This window comes from Ambystoma mexicanum, chromosome 2q (genome assembly GCF_040938575.1).
Source record: "Ambystoma mexicanum isolate Mex_15411 chromosome 2q, UKY_AmexF1_1, whole genome shotgun sequence".
NCBI lineage: Eukaryota > Metazoa > Chordata > Amphibia > Caudata > Ambystomatidae > Ambystoma > Ambystoma mexicanum.
The window spans coordinates 64,865,044-64,880,839 of record NC_090924.1 but is presented as its reverse complement, the minus strand read 5'-3'; the positions used below and the strand labels follow the sequence as shown (position 1 = coordinate 64,880,839).

The 15,796-nt window shown below is 46.5% G+C and overlaps 1 protein-coding gene across 7 annotated transcripts in view; it reads right to left on the bottom strand.

The window, feature by feature from the left end:
- Window positions 1-406: 406 nt before the first annotated feature.
- Window positions 407-15,796, bottom strand: part of GLIS2 (GLIS family zinc finger 2) — a 306,268-nt gene continuing 290,878 nt past the window's right edge. For all 7 annotated transcript variants that reach the window (XM_069646842.1, XM_069646841.1, XM_069646845.1 and 4 more), the window contains 2 exons: window positions 6,569-6,687; window positions 407-4,957 (listed from right to left, as the gene is read on the bottom strand). In XM_069646842.1, the coding sequence (XP_069502943.1) occupies window positions 4,149-4,957; window positions 6,569-6,687 (928 nt within the window). In that variant the 3' untranslated portion in view covers window positions 407-4,148. The remainder of the gene's footprint in view (window positions 4,958-6,568; window positions 6,688-15,796) is intronic.

Genomic DNA, 15,796 nt, shown 5'->3' with positions numbered 1-15,796 from the left:
GAAGTTGTAGTCCAAAATATCTGTTGAGCCAAAGGTTGCAGATCCTTGAGAGACCAAACTTTTGTCTCAATCTGCACCAATGCCGCCCCCATGCCACATGCAACTCCCCTGCCATCAGAAAGTCTTAGTTTCGACCCAGTGCTACATGTTATACTCCTCCCCTACATTTCTCACTTCTAATCTTCTGTCTGTCAGCTCATGGATCACCATGTAAAGCACATCCATACCTCATGTAATGCCAATCCACCGAAGGTTCCTGGTTGTAACTGGGGGGGTCGGGAGACACAGGGTAAGCCCAGTTGCCACACTGTTAGCAGTGTAGCAGGAATTGCGTTCAACACCTCATTGGAAATGATCACTCATCAAAGTTATCACCCAACCCAAAGTCAATGAATGTGGAAAAGGATTACAGTGCTTGATTCCCAAAAGTGGGATTGGCAGTGTTTATTGTCGCTACATTTAAAACACTGTGTGTGTGTTTTAAGGCCAGAAATAAAGGGATTCTCCATTGCCCCACCTCCCACCCCCTGGTAGTCTTGCTCACCAGCTGGCACACAGTCGGTTTAGATTACAAAAGCAATAATACAGATTCATTTCAAATAAAAAACGAATATTTGTGTTTAGTTTTGTGTTCTTCCTGGTAAAGGGTGATAACAAAACAGGTCGGTGAGCAGCGTAGCCGGGTCTGTACGCCTTGTCGTTGAAGCTGGCAGGTTTAAGCAGGCTGTGGCAGCATGGTACACGCTGTCTGTCCAAGTAGAAAGTGACATGCATCTTCCAACAGCCTCGTAGGAAGATGCAGTCCAGTGCAAGCAAAGGTTAGCCAGTCATTTTAGAGTGCCAACTGTCCATTCTGAAGCGGTCAGCTCTCGCAATTCTCATCCTCTGGTCTTTAACGTGATGTGGCTCCAATCTGCTTTGTGTCTGGTTTCATCTTTTTTCCTTTTGCCTCTTGTGGATTTGCACTGGGTGGCAACTTTTCTCTGGTAGTACGTAACACGCACAAACAATATGAGCGGCACATTAACTTCACCCCCCAACCCCTTCTTACCCATAACATCAAAATGGAAGGTTACTACCGTAGGCTTTTTAGTGCATCCTGGAAACATAACTATTAAAGTGGTTGGGTCTGTCCTGCATATCTGATGACACATTATTTGAAAATGTACCTTTCTGTATGTCATATTTTGTTAGGAGTTTAAAGTTCCATCGGAATGTCCTTAGGAACCCAGTTTGGGATCTCACAGACTACTTTACTTTGGGTCTGCACCCAAGGAGGTGTTGATTACAAATAACCAGGCTCTGAGAACAAAGGTAGCTCGGCTGAAACAGAGGTGGAAACCAAGTTTTGAAAATGATAAATGATTTTAATGGAACTTCATCGCCAGCCAGATAATTCTTTTACACTGGGAGGCAATGATGGTTCTGACTGTGCCAGTCACTCATGGCAAAGTCTGGACAAGATGGGGGAATTCTAGAATGGGTCAGGAGTATGCACCAGAAATGACCTGCAGGATTGTCGGAACTGGGGGTGTATGCCAAAGAAAACTCCCCCAGAAGGGATCAAGATATAAATTGTGAATTTACATACTGGAAGTCTTCATTGCAATGCAAACTCCAGCAGTAAGACCCACTCGTATAGAGGGAAACCTTCCTCTACACAGCCCAAAACCATGTGTGGGAAGCTACTGCATCAAAGCACCTGCCCCAACTCACTATGTAAGACCCCAAATGCTTTGGTGGAAACCTTTCAGATTACAGAACATCTTTGCTGTATTAAGATTGCCGAGAAGGGTTGGGTTTAAGTAAACCTTACTACAGGACAGAGTCAAATGCAACCTGGCTACTTCATGTGAAACAGAGGCAAAGACCATTATATATCCCAATCTGGCCTTGTAAAATAAACAAGCTGTGCAAAGTATTGACATCTGATGCTCAGGATGGCGACTCCCAATACCACCTGGTAAAAATGATCATTGGATTGGAAGCCACTGCAGATATCTATGGGTAGCCTACAGGTAACATGGCCATATACCAGCAGAGCTGACTGGGCCTACAATCCCTTCGAGGTTGATAAGTAAGTACCATAGAGTTGGGGAGTATTACCATATGCTATTAAACCTGAGAGACCATTAATTTAACTAGGCTTACCAGAGCTTTCAACACAGCTTTGTTTTGTTACTTCCCTGCCATTTTTTAACGTATCCAAGGGATACACTCTGAAAGCTGAGAATTTATGAGTTGGGAATCTCCCAACATGGCATGTGAGGTTGTTATCTCAAACATTGTTTTCGGGAACGGACATTAACCCTAAAGCATCCCTAATTCCATCTGTAATGTACAAAGATACAACTCCCTGTCCCGATTGTAAGGACCCAATGTCTACATCTTTTAAAAATAAGTCACAAGACCAGTTCTAGGACAATGATGCATTTTCTCCTGTAGAGGTGGTTTGGGCTCTATGTGCAGTTTCCTATGCAGTGTCTGATCTCAATGAGGCCCAGAGAATGTTATTAGCAGATCTCGTTCTAATAAACCATAGTGCACCGAGAATACATTTGATCAGACATTTAATCTTCACTATCAAAATTCCAATGAACTTCTGGATCTGATGTCGCTTCCACACAGCTTCACCTGTTCTTCCTCACCGTAGCCTCTGTTTGGTGTTTATCAACTTTCCCGTAGGAGCTGCCAGAGGGTTCAGGTTGATTGGCCTCTGGAATGGCTCTGATTGCTCCCTTTTCCTAGGTTATTCTAGGTGGTGGCTCCTTAGATGTGACCACTATTAGAGCACTCTACATAAAGACAGCATTAAGGGCTGTAGTCTTTCTTTGCCTGCTCAGTGTGATGGCAGTAAACATCACTTTAGGAAGAGCTCTAGGGTGTCTCAGAGACTGTTGTTCCAGTCATTAATGATTAAGAGATGCAGGAACAGGATTGGGTTAACATTATGACCTTGGCAAGGTGGTGAGACCCTTTGGATAATTGGCAGTGTGCAAGGACCATCATCGAGTGTTTGGCACTGAAGCTGCTGTGTAAAAATGAGACCTACACAAACCACTGCAAACATAAATCAAATGTCACATGTTTTAGGCTTTAAAAGATTTTTTTTCTTCCCTTGTCTGACTCTCTTTATAGGAAAGCATGGTTGTTTCTGGTGTTGAGAATTCCCTGCCCCTCGTGTAATCTGAGAACTTCCTTGACTGCAGACTGAAGATATCAGAAAATTAATCCCTAACTAATCCCCATCAGCTTAACCAAGGAAAGCAGAAGGGGCCAAAAGACCTCGACTTGTTGATATAACCTATGCAATGGACAGTTAAATGATGGGCATGGGAGGCAGACTTAATTTGAATACATTTTTTCAGAAATACTGATAGGACTGGAATCCACAGAGTAAAACCGTCTCAAAGAGCCCACTTTGCTATGGATTATTGTTTCGGCATTCACAACCCCTAATGCATTTAACAGAGATTGGTATTTGATTGCGGTCAGAACCTCTTGATGGTATCTCAACCACTCAATGATGCATACAGACGTGAGGGCCTCCTGACTGGTTTGCTTTAGAGATGTCAGTCACTTGGTGGTACTATAATCCTCTCCACACTTTGCTTTGTAACTTTCTTTACAGTATTCTTAAGGAGTGACCTGTGCGGAAGTTCTCGGTTCAGTTGTGCCGATGTCGGTATCTTTCTCTCGCAACAGCAAAGACAGACTAAGTTCTTTTAGACACAAGACACATTACAATGGGGCGCCTGCAGACAGGACACAGGGAAGGTGAGCACAAGCCTGGATGGTGAAGATAGCAAAGGCAGATTTGCCTTAAATCACCATGTCACACTTATCTGTTGCTTACAACGTCGTCGATATAGAATATCTTGCTACTGATTGTCCTGAAATTATTGCTGCTTTTCTTTCCTTCAGAAGATTGTTGTGTTACTTCTTTCGTGAATGTTTAAAATAAAAGACAACACAGAAATACAGACAAAAGAGGAACTGAATACGCAGTGGAATGTCTGTGAATGGTCAACAGTCTCGGAGATCCACACTCAGGTGGCTCTGCGTCGTTCTTCATCCTTTTGTGTTCCTTCCAGGAATCACCACAGCACAGAAAAAGTTTTGTCTCGACAGGGAACATAACTGAATACTTAGTTCACCAAGGCTGGTTTCAGTAACAGAGATCCTGGTGGAATGACTACCCACCCGGGGTGCATTGCATCAGGACTAGGCATTGCGTTCATGCCAGTGGAAAGGTCCAGTACCGTGCCAGGCAACAATGAAAGGCTTTCTGGTGTAGGCCTCAGCCTGGTAACTTCAGTCCTTTCGCAGATGTCTTCCTGTCTGCGGCTCTTGCCAGCTCTGACCCTTGCCTCTGATGTCTGGCATTTCTCTGGTTTAGTCTTCCCTACACCACTGGAGCCGGCGATCAAAGAGACAAGTGGCAGGCCTAGGTTGCCTGCTGCAAAAGCTGACGATAACAAGGAGCTCTTAGCCAGGTTTAATGGGGTCCCATTGAGAGCAAGCAAAGAGCTGGAGAGACCAGCCAAGGCTAATGAACTGGCATTTCCACATGCTAAAGAGCTAAGGTCGAGGGGAGAAGAGCCAATCGGCATTGGCAAAGAAGACCCCAGGCCAGCCAGCCCGTGGCTGCCAAAGATGGCAGCAGGATTGGGAATAATAATCTGGGCACCGTTCATGTAAGGCACGTCTGGAGAGAGGGGGTTCTTGAGGGGATGATGGATTTTCAAAAGTTCTTGCTGCTCGTGCGACACAAAATGGCCATGAGCTTTGATGTGCTTGCGCAGGGAGCTGGGGTCCGTATAGCGCTTCTGGCATCCGGGCATCTTGCAGTAGTACGGTTTGTCCACATAGTGAGTGCGGGTGTGTTTGAAGCGGTCACTTGAGTTGGAGTAGCGCTTGTTGCATCCCTCGTAGGGGCAAATGTATGGCTTCTCACCTAAAAGAGAAGACAGAACACATGTCATCCACATTAGGAGTGCTCCTAATGGTCACCTAAGTTTGCAAGTGGTTGCCTGGGTGAGAGTGGTTGATTGACTGTAGGCTTCTGTGATTGGTGTTCGGGAGAAAGCTAGCAAGGATAGACGCGTCAGTGGGCTGGGAGGGCTTAGGCGCCAGTAACTAACCTGTCAGCGAGAGTGATTGTTGTAGGAGACAGTGGGTGAACTGTGTGAGACTAGCTGGGTGGGTGCTCAAGACAGGGGTGGCGCTGTCGGAGAGCAGCGTGGTTGCTGTAATAAGAGGGGGCTCTGTGAGAGTAGTGAGAGTAGTAGCGTGGCTGTAAAAGGCAGTTAACGATTTGTGGAAACGAAGTTGACAGTGGAAAACAGTGTTTGCCTTCTTCTAACAGGGTTATATGGTAGAGGAGCCAGTGAAAGGAGTTTGTTGGAGGGGCTGGTTGGGTTCAGTAGGAAATGTCTTGACTGTGTGAGAGCAGACGTTTTTGAACAGGCCAGCGTAGCTCATGAGTGTGAGAAATGTTAGATGGACATGAGGGTAATGCAATTTTTAAGAAGTTGCAGGGATGGAGGCGGCATTGCAGAACACATGTGAAAGCTGTGTTTGGCTGCAGAGGGCAGTGGATGAGCGCATGGAACAAATGCTGACCAATGTGACAGGGAGAGACAGGTCAGTCACGTTTGAAAGCATTCTGGTAGTTCTAGGAGTTCGTGGCTGGCCTGTGTGGACTTGGTGCTGGGTGTAGGAAGCAGCCAATGATCTTTGTGATGCTCTTTGAGTGTTAGTAGGAGGCAGTGGTTGAGCAGTGGGGCAGAGTTCAGTGGGTGCAGGAGGCAGCTAATGGATGTTTGCCCAAATGGCTGGCCTGAGTCTGAGACAAGCTCTTGAGTGTAGGAAGCAGTGAGGGACCTGTGTAAGGCAGTATTTTGTATTTGTATTTTATTAAATTTTATATAGCGCTTTAATCCAAAGCACTTCACATAAGAACATCAAAGATACAATAGAAGCAATATGAACAAGTCACGAGTCAAAACAACGAGAACAGTATGTGGAACAATTTGCTGAGTACATTAGATTAAGAATCTGGGTTCGGGGGAAGGGAGGAAGTAGTGAGAGCAGTCAGGAGGGAAGGTGAAGTAGGTGGGATTTTAAGGAAGAGTAAGAGGAGATGGAGCAGAAAGGCAGAGGTAGAGCGTTCTAGTGGAGGGGGGCGAGGAGCTGGAAAGAACGAAATCTGGAAGGGGCACAAGGAGGAAGATGAACATTGAGTAGGAAGCGGTCAGCTGATCGGAGGGGTGAGAGGGAGAGTAGTAGGAAAGGAGAGAGGAAAGGTAGGGAGGGGACAGATTGTGAAGAGATTTAAAGACAAGACAGAGGAAGTTGAATTTAAGTTGGGAGTGAAAGGAGAGACAGCCGAGAGAAGAAGGTGAAGCCGAGATGGATTCGTGAGGAGAGAGGGAGCAAAGAGTACGGATTGCAGAGTGGTAGAGGGATTTGAGGGGGGCCAGGTGAGAGGCGGGGAGACCAAAGAGGAGAGCTGAACAGTAGAATAGATGAGAGAAGATGCAGTATGCGGGGGACATTGGCTCACCTGTGTGTGAGCGGTTGTGGATCTTAAGATTTTCCAGTCTTGAGAAGCTCTTGTTGCATGTTGGACAGCGGTGCGGCTTTTCATTGGTGTGCGTCCGTATATGGATCAGCATTTTGTACCTGAAGGAGGAGATCCAAGAAACCTTCTGAATATGAGCGATTCACAGATTGCACACATCAATTCCATCCTCTACAGCTTTTATGAACTAGGAGCATAACGGTATTGCACATATTTTTAGGTATGAAGAGATGAAACAATTTGGCAGCCATTTTGGATTGGTGACAATACACGTTCCGACACTGAAAATGATCCTGCACATTGGTATTTCTGTATTCACTTAAAAAGAACCCCAATAAACATGTCATTTAACTTAAGATGTTTGTAACACACATATGTCTCATTTTGCTTAGCATTGGCTGGTAGTAATTATGAGCAGGATAACACTTAAATGATCACGCATTCACAATTGAAATTCTATTGAGCTACCTATAATGTACAATGTTGACAACACTATTCCCACTATCTGTGTCCACACAAAACTACCCATGGCCACACACTTGCCATTAGACTCTTAGTGGTTATCAAGGGATTCCATAACTTCAGTCAAAAAACTGTCCAGACGCACTGAGGGAGTTGAATTGACGCCAAGCCCTTTGCACTGGAATCTTGCTTCGCTTGTCACCAGTTGATATGCACATCAATCCGTTAAACCTTTACAAACTGCTCAGTAAAGGTCCTGGAAGAGGGGCCACTTATTCGTATCCAACAGACTCATTTGCCACTGTCCCAGCAGAGCTTTGAGGTCCTCTAATCTAAGTCCTCAAAAAAACTAGCTTCACTAACAGATCGCTGGTGACACAGGTCCATCACCTCTGGAATAACCTCACAATTGAGACATCCCTGAAAAGATCTTTGCTCCTAGAAAACTAGACCTCATCGAGCTACCTGTAAACTGCATTCTTATGCGCCTTGCCTCGCTCTTCCAGGCACCCAGCAAAGTCACCTGGTGTTCTTAATGGACTGTGCTTTGTCTTGTTGGTAACTATAGACTCTTCCTACTTTATGTGAACTCGCCCCTTGCCTGCTTTGTACACGTTCCCTCTGTTCCCACATTGTTCCTGTGTATATCCACTGAAGTGATTGATATTGTGTGTAGTACTATTATAAACCAGAAAAATGAAATAAAATATGTACCAATATTTGCACAAGTGAAGGCCATATTTTAGTTTTAGTGTATATTTTGAGTTAAGACATCCTCTGTACATGGACACTGAAAAGCATCATGCAGTTTTTTTTAACACAGGTTGAAAAATCGTCAACATATGTAAGTATCTAGCTTGTATCCGGTTTATTTGTTCTTGAGCTTGTCCAATTTTTGACAGGTAAGGGACCCATGGGCAAAAGTAAGGAGTATGCTGCTTACCTGTTCTCTAACAGTGGTATCTTTCATGGATTCACATGCTTTGAATATTCCCATCGTCAGGATGGGAATCCTCAGTAACCTCAGTATTATATATATCATAAAGAGCGAACAGCCCTGTTATCACTGTCCTTTTGGGACATTGAGTATATAGCCCCACCCCGGAGGTCATCTTCAGATTCTAACCCCAGAGTATCTACCTCTACTGAGGCCTTTCCCACCGGGGCGGATGGAGGGCACATGTGAATCCATACAAGATACCAATGCTGGAGAATAGGAGTTACAGGTAAGCAACATACTCCTTCTCCGGCATTGGATCTTTCATGGATTCACATGCTTTGAATAGAATAGACAGCAGTTACATGCAGAAACAGTGGTGTACATTGACAAATGCCTACCTTATTGTAATAGGCGCTGCAGCAAGGGTCTCCCAACTCTGGCTTCTGTTTCGTTATGCCCTTTTTAGACAACAGCACCTCGCAAACATGTGTGGCACTGCCCAGGTAACTGTTTTGCATATGTTGGCTAGCAGGATCCCTGCCCACATTGCCGGCGATGGTCCCAGTGCTCTCGTGGAACGGGCGTGAAGTGGACCCTGAAGGTGTTTCTTTGCTTCTGCGTGACATGATACAACTCTGCCGGCAGCCGTCTTGCATCGGATTTGCCTTCTACTCTGCGGGTAATATCTAATATCTGGAATCATACCACCCGCGCGCGCGGCAGCCCCAATCACTGAACGCGACACTGTGACTGTACAATTTCAGCCAGCGGCGCTCTGCTCCACTCATCGGCAGCATATTGAAGCAGCATGAAGGTTAACACACCGTTTATTGCTGCAAGACTGGGCCCACTTCAGACTTGACCATTGTCTGCTCGTCACAAGTCAACACATCATTTTGTTGCTGCAAGACGTGGCTCATATTACGCTGCTGGTACGCAGATTGGACCCCTCTCCTGGACCATTGATGTGTCCCATTGAAGACCCGATTGATTACGGGTCCGCATCCTTGTCTTACCGTGTAACAAATCATTACAGACACGTACACACAGAACACTCACCGCTTCAGTCCTCCAGTCCTGATGAAGGCCCGTCTAAGATTGGCTTACACTACAGCCCCCGAGGGCCAAAAAACCTACGTGTACAGTTTTGACTTTAAGTCACAGTATTTAATAATACACACTGTTTTATGATTGTATAATATAGCGCACTACATTGTTCAAGTTCATTGTGATGACCCGTCATGTGGTTTACCTAACAGTAGGATATGTATTGTTTACAGCACCTGTATTGCTCCCCAAGCTATTTGCCTTGGTTTTGTATCTATTGTATCACTTACTGTTTCACATTTGTACCCAATGGGTTTTCTGTGTGTCTTAACTTCAGACAATAATGTCCTTTCTCTGACTAAAAATTATTGATGAATCAACTGAGAAGTATATGTTGAATTGTGTAAATTGTTCACACTGATCTGGTAGGGTGGTTTCCCTGACCCTATTCACTTGTGTTTGATTACCGTTTTGCCCTCCTGGGCAAAATAGGGTCCTAACCAGGAGCCCGCCTTTTTGTTATCTGGAAATTGCAGACTTGACCCACCGTTGTTTGGAGATACCTTTGCTTTTGTTAAAAGGTCCAAATGCCACAAATAGATGTGATGTGAGTCTAAAAGATTTTGTCCTGTCTATATAAAACTTTATGGCTTTACGAAGGTCTAAAGAATGTAGAGCTATCTCTGCAGGGGTTGACAGAGTTGATAAGAAAGCTGCGGGACTATTAACGAAAGTAAATGAAAATCTCTGAGTACTTTTGGGACGAAACGTGGGTTAGTCCTTAAAATCACCTTGGGCCTCATTATAAGATTTGCGGAACGGGTTAACGGGCTCCGCTAATGGAGGTGGACCCGTTAAACCCGTCACGCGAAATTACGAGGTCCCCTCGCGGGACCCGGTAAGGACGCCTGGTAAAACCAGGCGTTGTTACTGGGTTCACCGAGGCGAAGAGGAAACTAACAACGGGCCATTGTTAGCTCCCTCTCCCATTCCCATTGAGCCCTATGGGGGCTCAGATGGGAATGGGGAAGGTACGGGCCCACAGAGGGAGGAATTACCGGGCCCTCCGAACTCAGAATGGCCCGGTAATTCCTCATTCTGGGAACCTAGTAAAGGAGCCCGGTTTGGCGGCAGCAGCCGCCAAACTCGTAATGAGGCCCCTTGTCTCTTGTAAAGCAGAGATATGGCTATTTTATAGACTGCTTGTATTTAAGATGTTCTTCTGAATGAGGTCACTGCTAGGAGGAACGCCACCTTCTAAGATGCATATCTGATGTGCGTTGTAGCCATGGGTCCGAACAGCGACTTCATGAATGCAGTTGAGACTGTATTTAAGCTACATTGGGGTGGCATTTTCTTACTCGGTGGGTACGTGCAAAATTGCCCCCTCATGAAATGCTTTATGAGTCGTTCGCTATAGAAGTGCCCTTCCTGTCTATTATATCTTGAAATTGCTGACAGATACACTTTTCTGGAGGAATGCGATAAGCCATTCTTTACTAGTTACAGGAGGCATGGTAACAAACGGTGTGGTCACCGACTCAGACCCACCAGCATTTTGTGGCAGGAAATGTAAAATGTTGCCCTGCACACTGCCTCTTTCCTTCAACGTGCCCATCTCACACCCTCCAGTCAAAAATATGCAGCAAAAATGATGCAATAAATGCAATTTTGTGCCGCAAAAGGAGCATTTAAGCAGCAAACTTTTACATTTCCTGACGCAATATAGTGGAGGGTCTATTTAGAGGGTCTAGTTGCTCTTGGTTGCACCAGGTACAGAAACGGGTCAATTTGTATAAGAAGCACTTGTTAGTGGACTTTGCTCTAGCTGCTTTTAGGATTTCCCTGCAATCTTGCGATATCAGTATGTTGCCAAACACTATGAAATCAGGAGCCATGCGTTAGTTCAGCAAACCCAGATTGTGGTGTAAGACTTGTCTGTTGTTCTTCGAGAGCAAGTCTGGGGCTAGTCCCAGTAAAATGGGACGTTCCTGCGTTAGGGGAAGAAGATCTAAATACCAGGTTTGTCTCGGCCACGCCGGGGCTATTAGAATGATTTTGCACCAGAACAATGACAGCATTTGGATAACTGAGTATCACCGGAATGGGGAAAACGCATATGCGAACATCCCCCCCCCCACCCCGGACAGTGTTAAGGTGTCTCTTAGAGAGCCCTTTTCTGGGTATCTACTGGAAAAGTTGTGGCATTTCTTGTATTCCAGTGTTGCAAAGAGGTCTGTTGGGGGAGTTCCCCACCGTTTGAATACCTTTTTCAGCTGTTTGTTTGATAACAGCTATTTGTGTCACTGGTCTTTCGCTCTCTTGAGCTGAGCTGCAATTTCATTCTGCTTGCCTGGTAGATGAATGGCTTGTAGTGTTATGTGATTGCTGTTTACCCAATCCTACTTTGCTTGTGCTTCTTGCGATAACGTCCTGGACCTGGTACTGCCTTGTTACTTTATATATAGTACATTGCGGTGATATTGTCTGTTAATACCCTTACCACTGTTCCCTTGAGCACTTTCTGAAACGAGCACAGCGCTTGAAAAACGCCTTTTAGCTCCAGGATATTTATGTGTAACTCTGCCTTCCACTGAACCTTGATACTCAGGTTGCCTGCCTGAGCGCCCCATCCAGTTAAGCACGCATTCCTTACTATTGTGTGCTGAAAAGGGGTTTCTTGCAGCGGCATCCCCTTTGTTATATGGTGAGGGTTGGCCCACCACTGAAGTTGTCAAGGAAGGCTTGCCGTGATCACTACTCTGTTGTTCCACATTCCGTGTATTTGGGAACACCGGTCTGACAGGAACTCTTGCAACGGTCTCATACGTAGTCTGAAATGCGGATGAGCAGAATGCATGATGACATGGTTCCGTGTAGCTCCATATACTTCCTCACTGATAGATACTTTACTGGTTGGAATGTGGTTAGGAGGCAGGGAATAGACTCTGCTCTTTCCTGCAAAGGCCGAACCCAGCCATTGCTGGTAGCGAACTGCGCTCCCAAGAAAACCAAATTGTTGGAGGGCAATATGCATGATTTGTTGTAATTGATTGAGAATCCCAGCCGTTTGAGCGTGTGCATTGTGTGCTGTACAGCACTGCACGCCTCCTGGTTCGTGGGTGCCCTTATCAACGAATCGTCGAGCAGAGGTATACACAATAAACCCCTCAACTCGGGTATGCCACCACAGTAGTCAAGCATTTCGTGAAGGCTCTTGGTGTTGACCATAGGCCAAATGGCAGAACCTTAAATTGTATTGGTCGTTTCCTACGGTGAATATGAGGAACCCTCTGTGGGTCTTGAAAATATGCACCCTATAATTTTAGAGACGCAACAAATTCCCCCAATGGTATTGATATTTTTATTTTTATCGCGCTCATACACAAGTGTTTCAGAGCACGACAAGGCAAGGGAGGGGAACAGGGGAGAACAAAACAGCGATCTTACTAGGCCCAGTGACATTGAGAACGCGCAAGTGCATGGAAGGAGGGAGAAGTGGAAAATGCGAAGCAGAGGAGAAACAGATAAATAACAATAAATAAATAATAAAGGCAACAAACAGTGGTAATGCAGCCAGCAATTTGCAAGTGCTAGGTTTAAGGCAGCAGACAGGGTAGGTCTGATAAGTGCAGGAAGAATAAGGGGGGGCTATATGGGTACAGATACAGACCCCAGTGCAAGGGGTGGCCCGGGGGCAGTGCGGGAGGGTGGCACGGTGAGCAGGTACCTGGGCCCGAAGGACAGAAGGGTGGCCAGGTGCACAGTGCCAAGAGAGAACAGATCAGCAGGGGAGAGGGGGAGCGAAGGCAGAAGAAAAGAGGAAGGTCTTGAGGTGCTTCCGGAACCGGAGATGGTTCTCCTCAAGTGTTAGAGTGGCAGGGAGGCTGTTCCAGAGGGAGGCCCCAGCCAAAGACAGAGAGCTACCCCCAGCTCGTTTCTTTGAAAAACGACTGACCCTGAGGGAGTTGGAGGTAGAGGAGCGAAGAGCTCGAGAGTGGAGGTATTTGCAGAGGGATAGCTGAAGGTATTTTGGACCCAGGCCCCAGAAAGCCTTGTGGACAATGCAGAGGGTTTTTAATTTAATCCTTGCATCCACTGGCAGCCAGTGGAGAGATTTCAGAGATGGAGAGATACGATCCCAGGGCTTGAGGCCAAGGAAAAGTCTCGCAGTCCTGTTCTGGATTAGTTGCAGAGGGCGGAGAGTAGAGGCAGGTAGATTTAGAAAGAGGCTGTTAGAATAGTCCAAGCTAGAGAGAACCAGAGCATGGGATACCATGAGATTCTGGGGGAAGGAGAGGAAAGGCAGAGTACCTCTGAGGAGGTGCAGTCGGAAATTTGACTTTTTAGAGACCTCAGAGATGTGGGCGGAGAAGGAAAGAGTGGAGTCAAAGATGACCCTGAGGTTCTTAGCCTTGCAGGTGGGGGTAGGAGGAGGGCCAAGGGAGGCCGGCCAGAGAGTGAGGGGAAAGGATGGTGAAGGTGTGCCGATGAGGAGGATCTCCATCTTGCTGGCATTCAGACAAAGATCATTGGCGGAACACTAATCTTGAATGGCAGTTAGGCAATCAGAGATGAGAGAGGGAGAGGAGATGACAGAGGGCAGCCTGAAAATGAGTTGAGTATCGTCAGCGTAGCACTGAAAATTTGAGCAGAAAGTGGCAATGCACTGGGCGAGAGTTTCCAGGTATTGGTTGAAAAGCCAGGGCGAGATTTTAGACCCCTGGGGAACACCACAGGTAGAGAGGAAGATAGATGAAAGGAAGGACCCAAGTTGGAACTGGGAGGGTCGATCTGAGAGGAAAGAGGTCAGCCAGGCCAGAGCCTGATCAGTGATACCCAGGTTTTCACGGAGACGGTTAAGCAGGATGGCATGGTTGACTGTGTCAAAGGCAGAAGAGAGATCGAGGAGGATGAGGACAGAGGGAATGTTAGAGTCAAGGTTGCAGAGCAGATCTTCACGGATGTTCAGGAGAGCAGTTTCTGTGCTTCTGCCAGCTCTGAAGCCAGACTGGTGGTCATGGAGACAGCCAACAGAATTGGAATGAAGGTTAAGCTGAGAGATGGCCAACTTTTCCAGGAGTTTGCCAAGAAAGGGAGTAATGGAAATTGGGCAATAGTTAGCTGGATAAGAAGGATCAGCTGTGGGTTTCTTGAGAAGAGGATGCACAAAGGAGTGCTTCAGAGAGGAGGGGAAGGATCCCGAGGTAAAGGAGTGGTTGCAAAAATCAGCAAGGGCCGGAGCAAGGGTGTCAATGTGGTACTTGATGGTTTTAGAGGAACAGGGATGAACCTGTTTTGACGAGGCTTACATAGATCGGACTTGTCTGGCTACCTCGTCAGGGGTGAAAAGAGGAAAGGACGAGAAGGATGGTGGGAGGGTGGCTAAAGGAGGGTCAGCAAGCACAGATGGAGAGGGGAGAGGAGCGGTTTTGGGTGGGGAGGGTGGACAGGATGTCCGGGGTTTTTTAAATGAAGTGAGAGGCAAGGGCATTGCAAAGAGCCTGGGAGGCAACAGGAGGGGTAGAGACTGCAGCAGCGTTGGACAGCTCCTTGCAGATTTTAAAGAGTTCGGCCGAGTTGTTAGATGCCGCAGAGACACGAGCTTGAATATGGACTCTCTTCTTGGTGAGGACAGAGTCGGTATTGCCTTTGTAGCAGGCGACAGGCCAGTTTGTTAGAGGATGAACAGGAAGTCCTCCATTTCCTCTCAGCTGCCCTACACTTACGTTTAAGTGTAGCTAGGTCAGAGTCATACCAGGAATTGCACTTGGCTTTGGACTTTCAACGGATCCTCATGACAGGGACAAGAGCATCAAGCGCATCTGAAATTGAAGAGTAGAGCAGAGACAGGGCTGTCTCAGGATGTGAGACAGCCAAAGGTGGAGGGGGGAGAGAAAGTGGCGGCAAAAGACTCAACTGACACACGCTTCATGGGCCGGATATCCGAGAAGGTAGGTGTTGGGGTAGGCTTGGCTTGGGGAGAAGAGAGGGAGGGATGAGATGAGAGGAGGGAGTGATCGCTCCAGGAGAGAGGAGTGGTCAGAGGGATGGAGAGGGGGAGGTCAGAGGAGATCAAGACATCGAGTGTGTGCAATGCAGAGTGAGTCGGGCCAGAGGGGAGGATGGATGACATCAGTTTACGTGATCATCTTGAATTTTTGTTTTCTGATGGATTTGTTGAGGGTACATAGGTTAAATATAGGCCTCAACGTTCTGTCTGGTTTCTTTACTACAAAGAAGCAGGAGTAGAATCCTTTTCCCCTTTGATTTTGATTTTTGAGCACTCTTTGTATGCCCGTTTTATGAGCATCTTTTTTACATCGTCCCTTAAGACGCCTAGATGGGGTTGTTGTCCCATGTCAGGAGGCACTTGCGACAGTGGTTCTTTGAATTCTAAAACATGCCCCTGCTGAATTATGTCTAATATCCATATGTCTGTGGTCGCTTCCCTCCATTAGCTTAGATGATGCTGGAGGTTACATGCCACCTGTGTTCGAAGCTTTGTGTGGGGCAATGGGTCTAGCGAGTCAGGCTTTCTTTTCTTCGTTGCAGGGTTTTAAAATCTTTTGGCTTGTACTGGTACTATTTCTGGTCCCCTTGTGAATAATACGATTCATTATGATAGGACTTTCCTTCTCTGTAAGTATTAGTCAAGCACCCTGACGCCCCACGAAAGAGCCGAAAAGTGCATCCAGATTGAAGCAATGTGAGGAGGGATCTGGCCGTCTCGGCCTCAGTTTTTATGGCTTTGAGTGCTT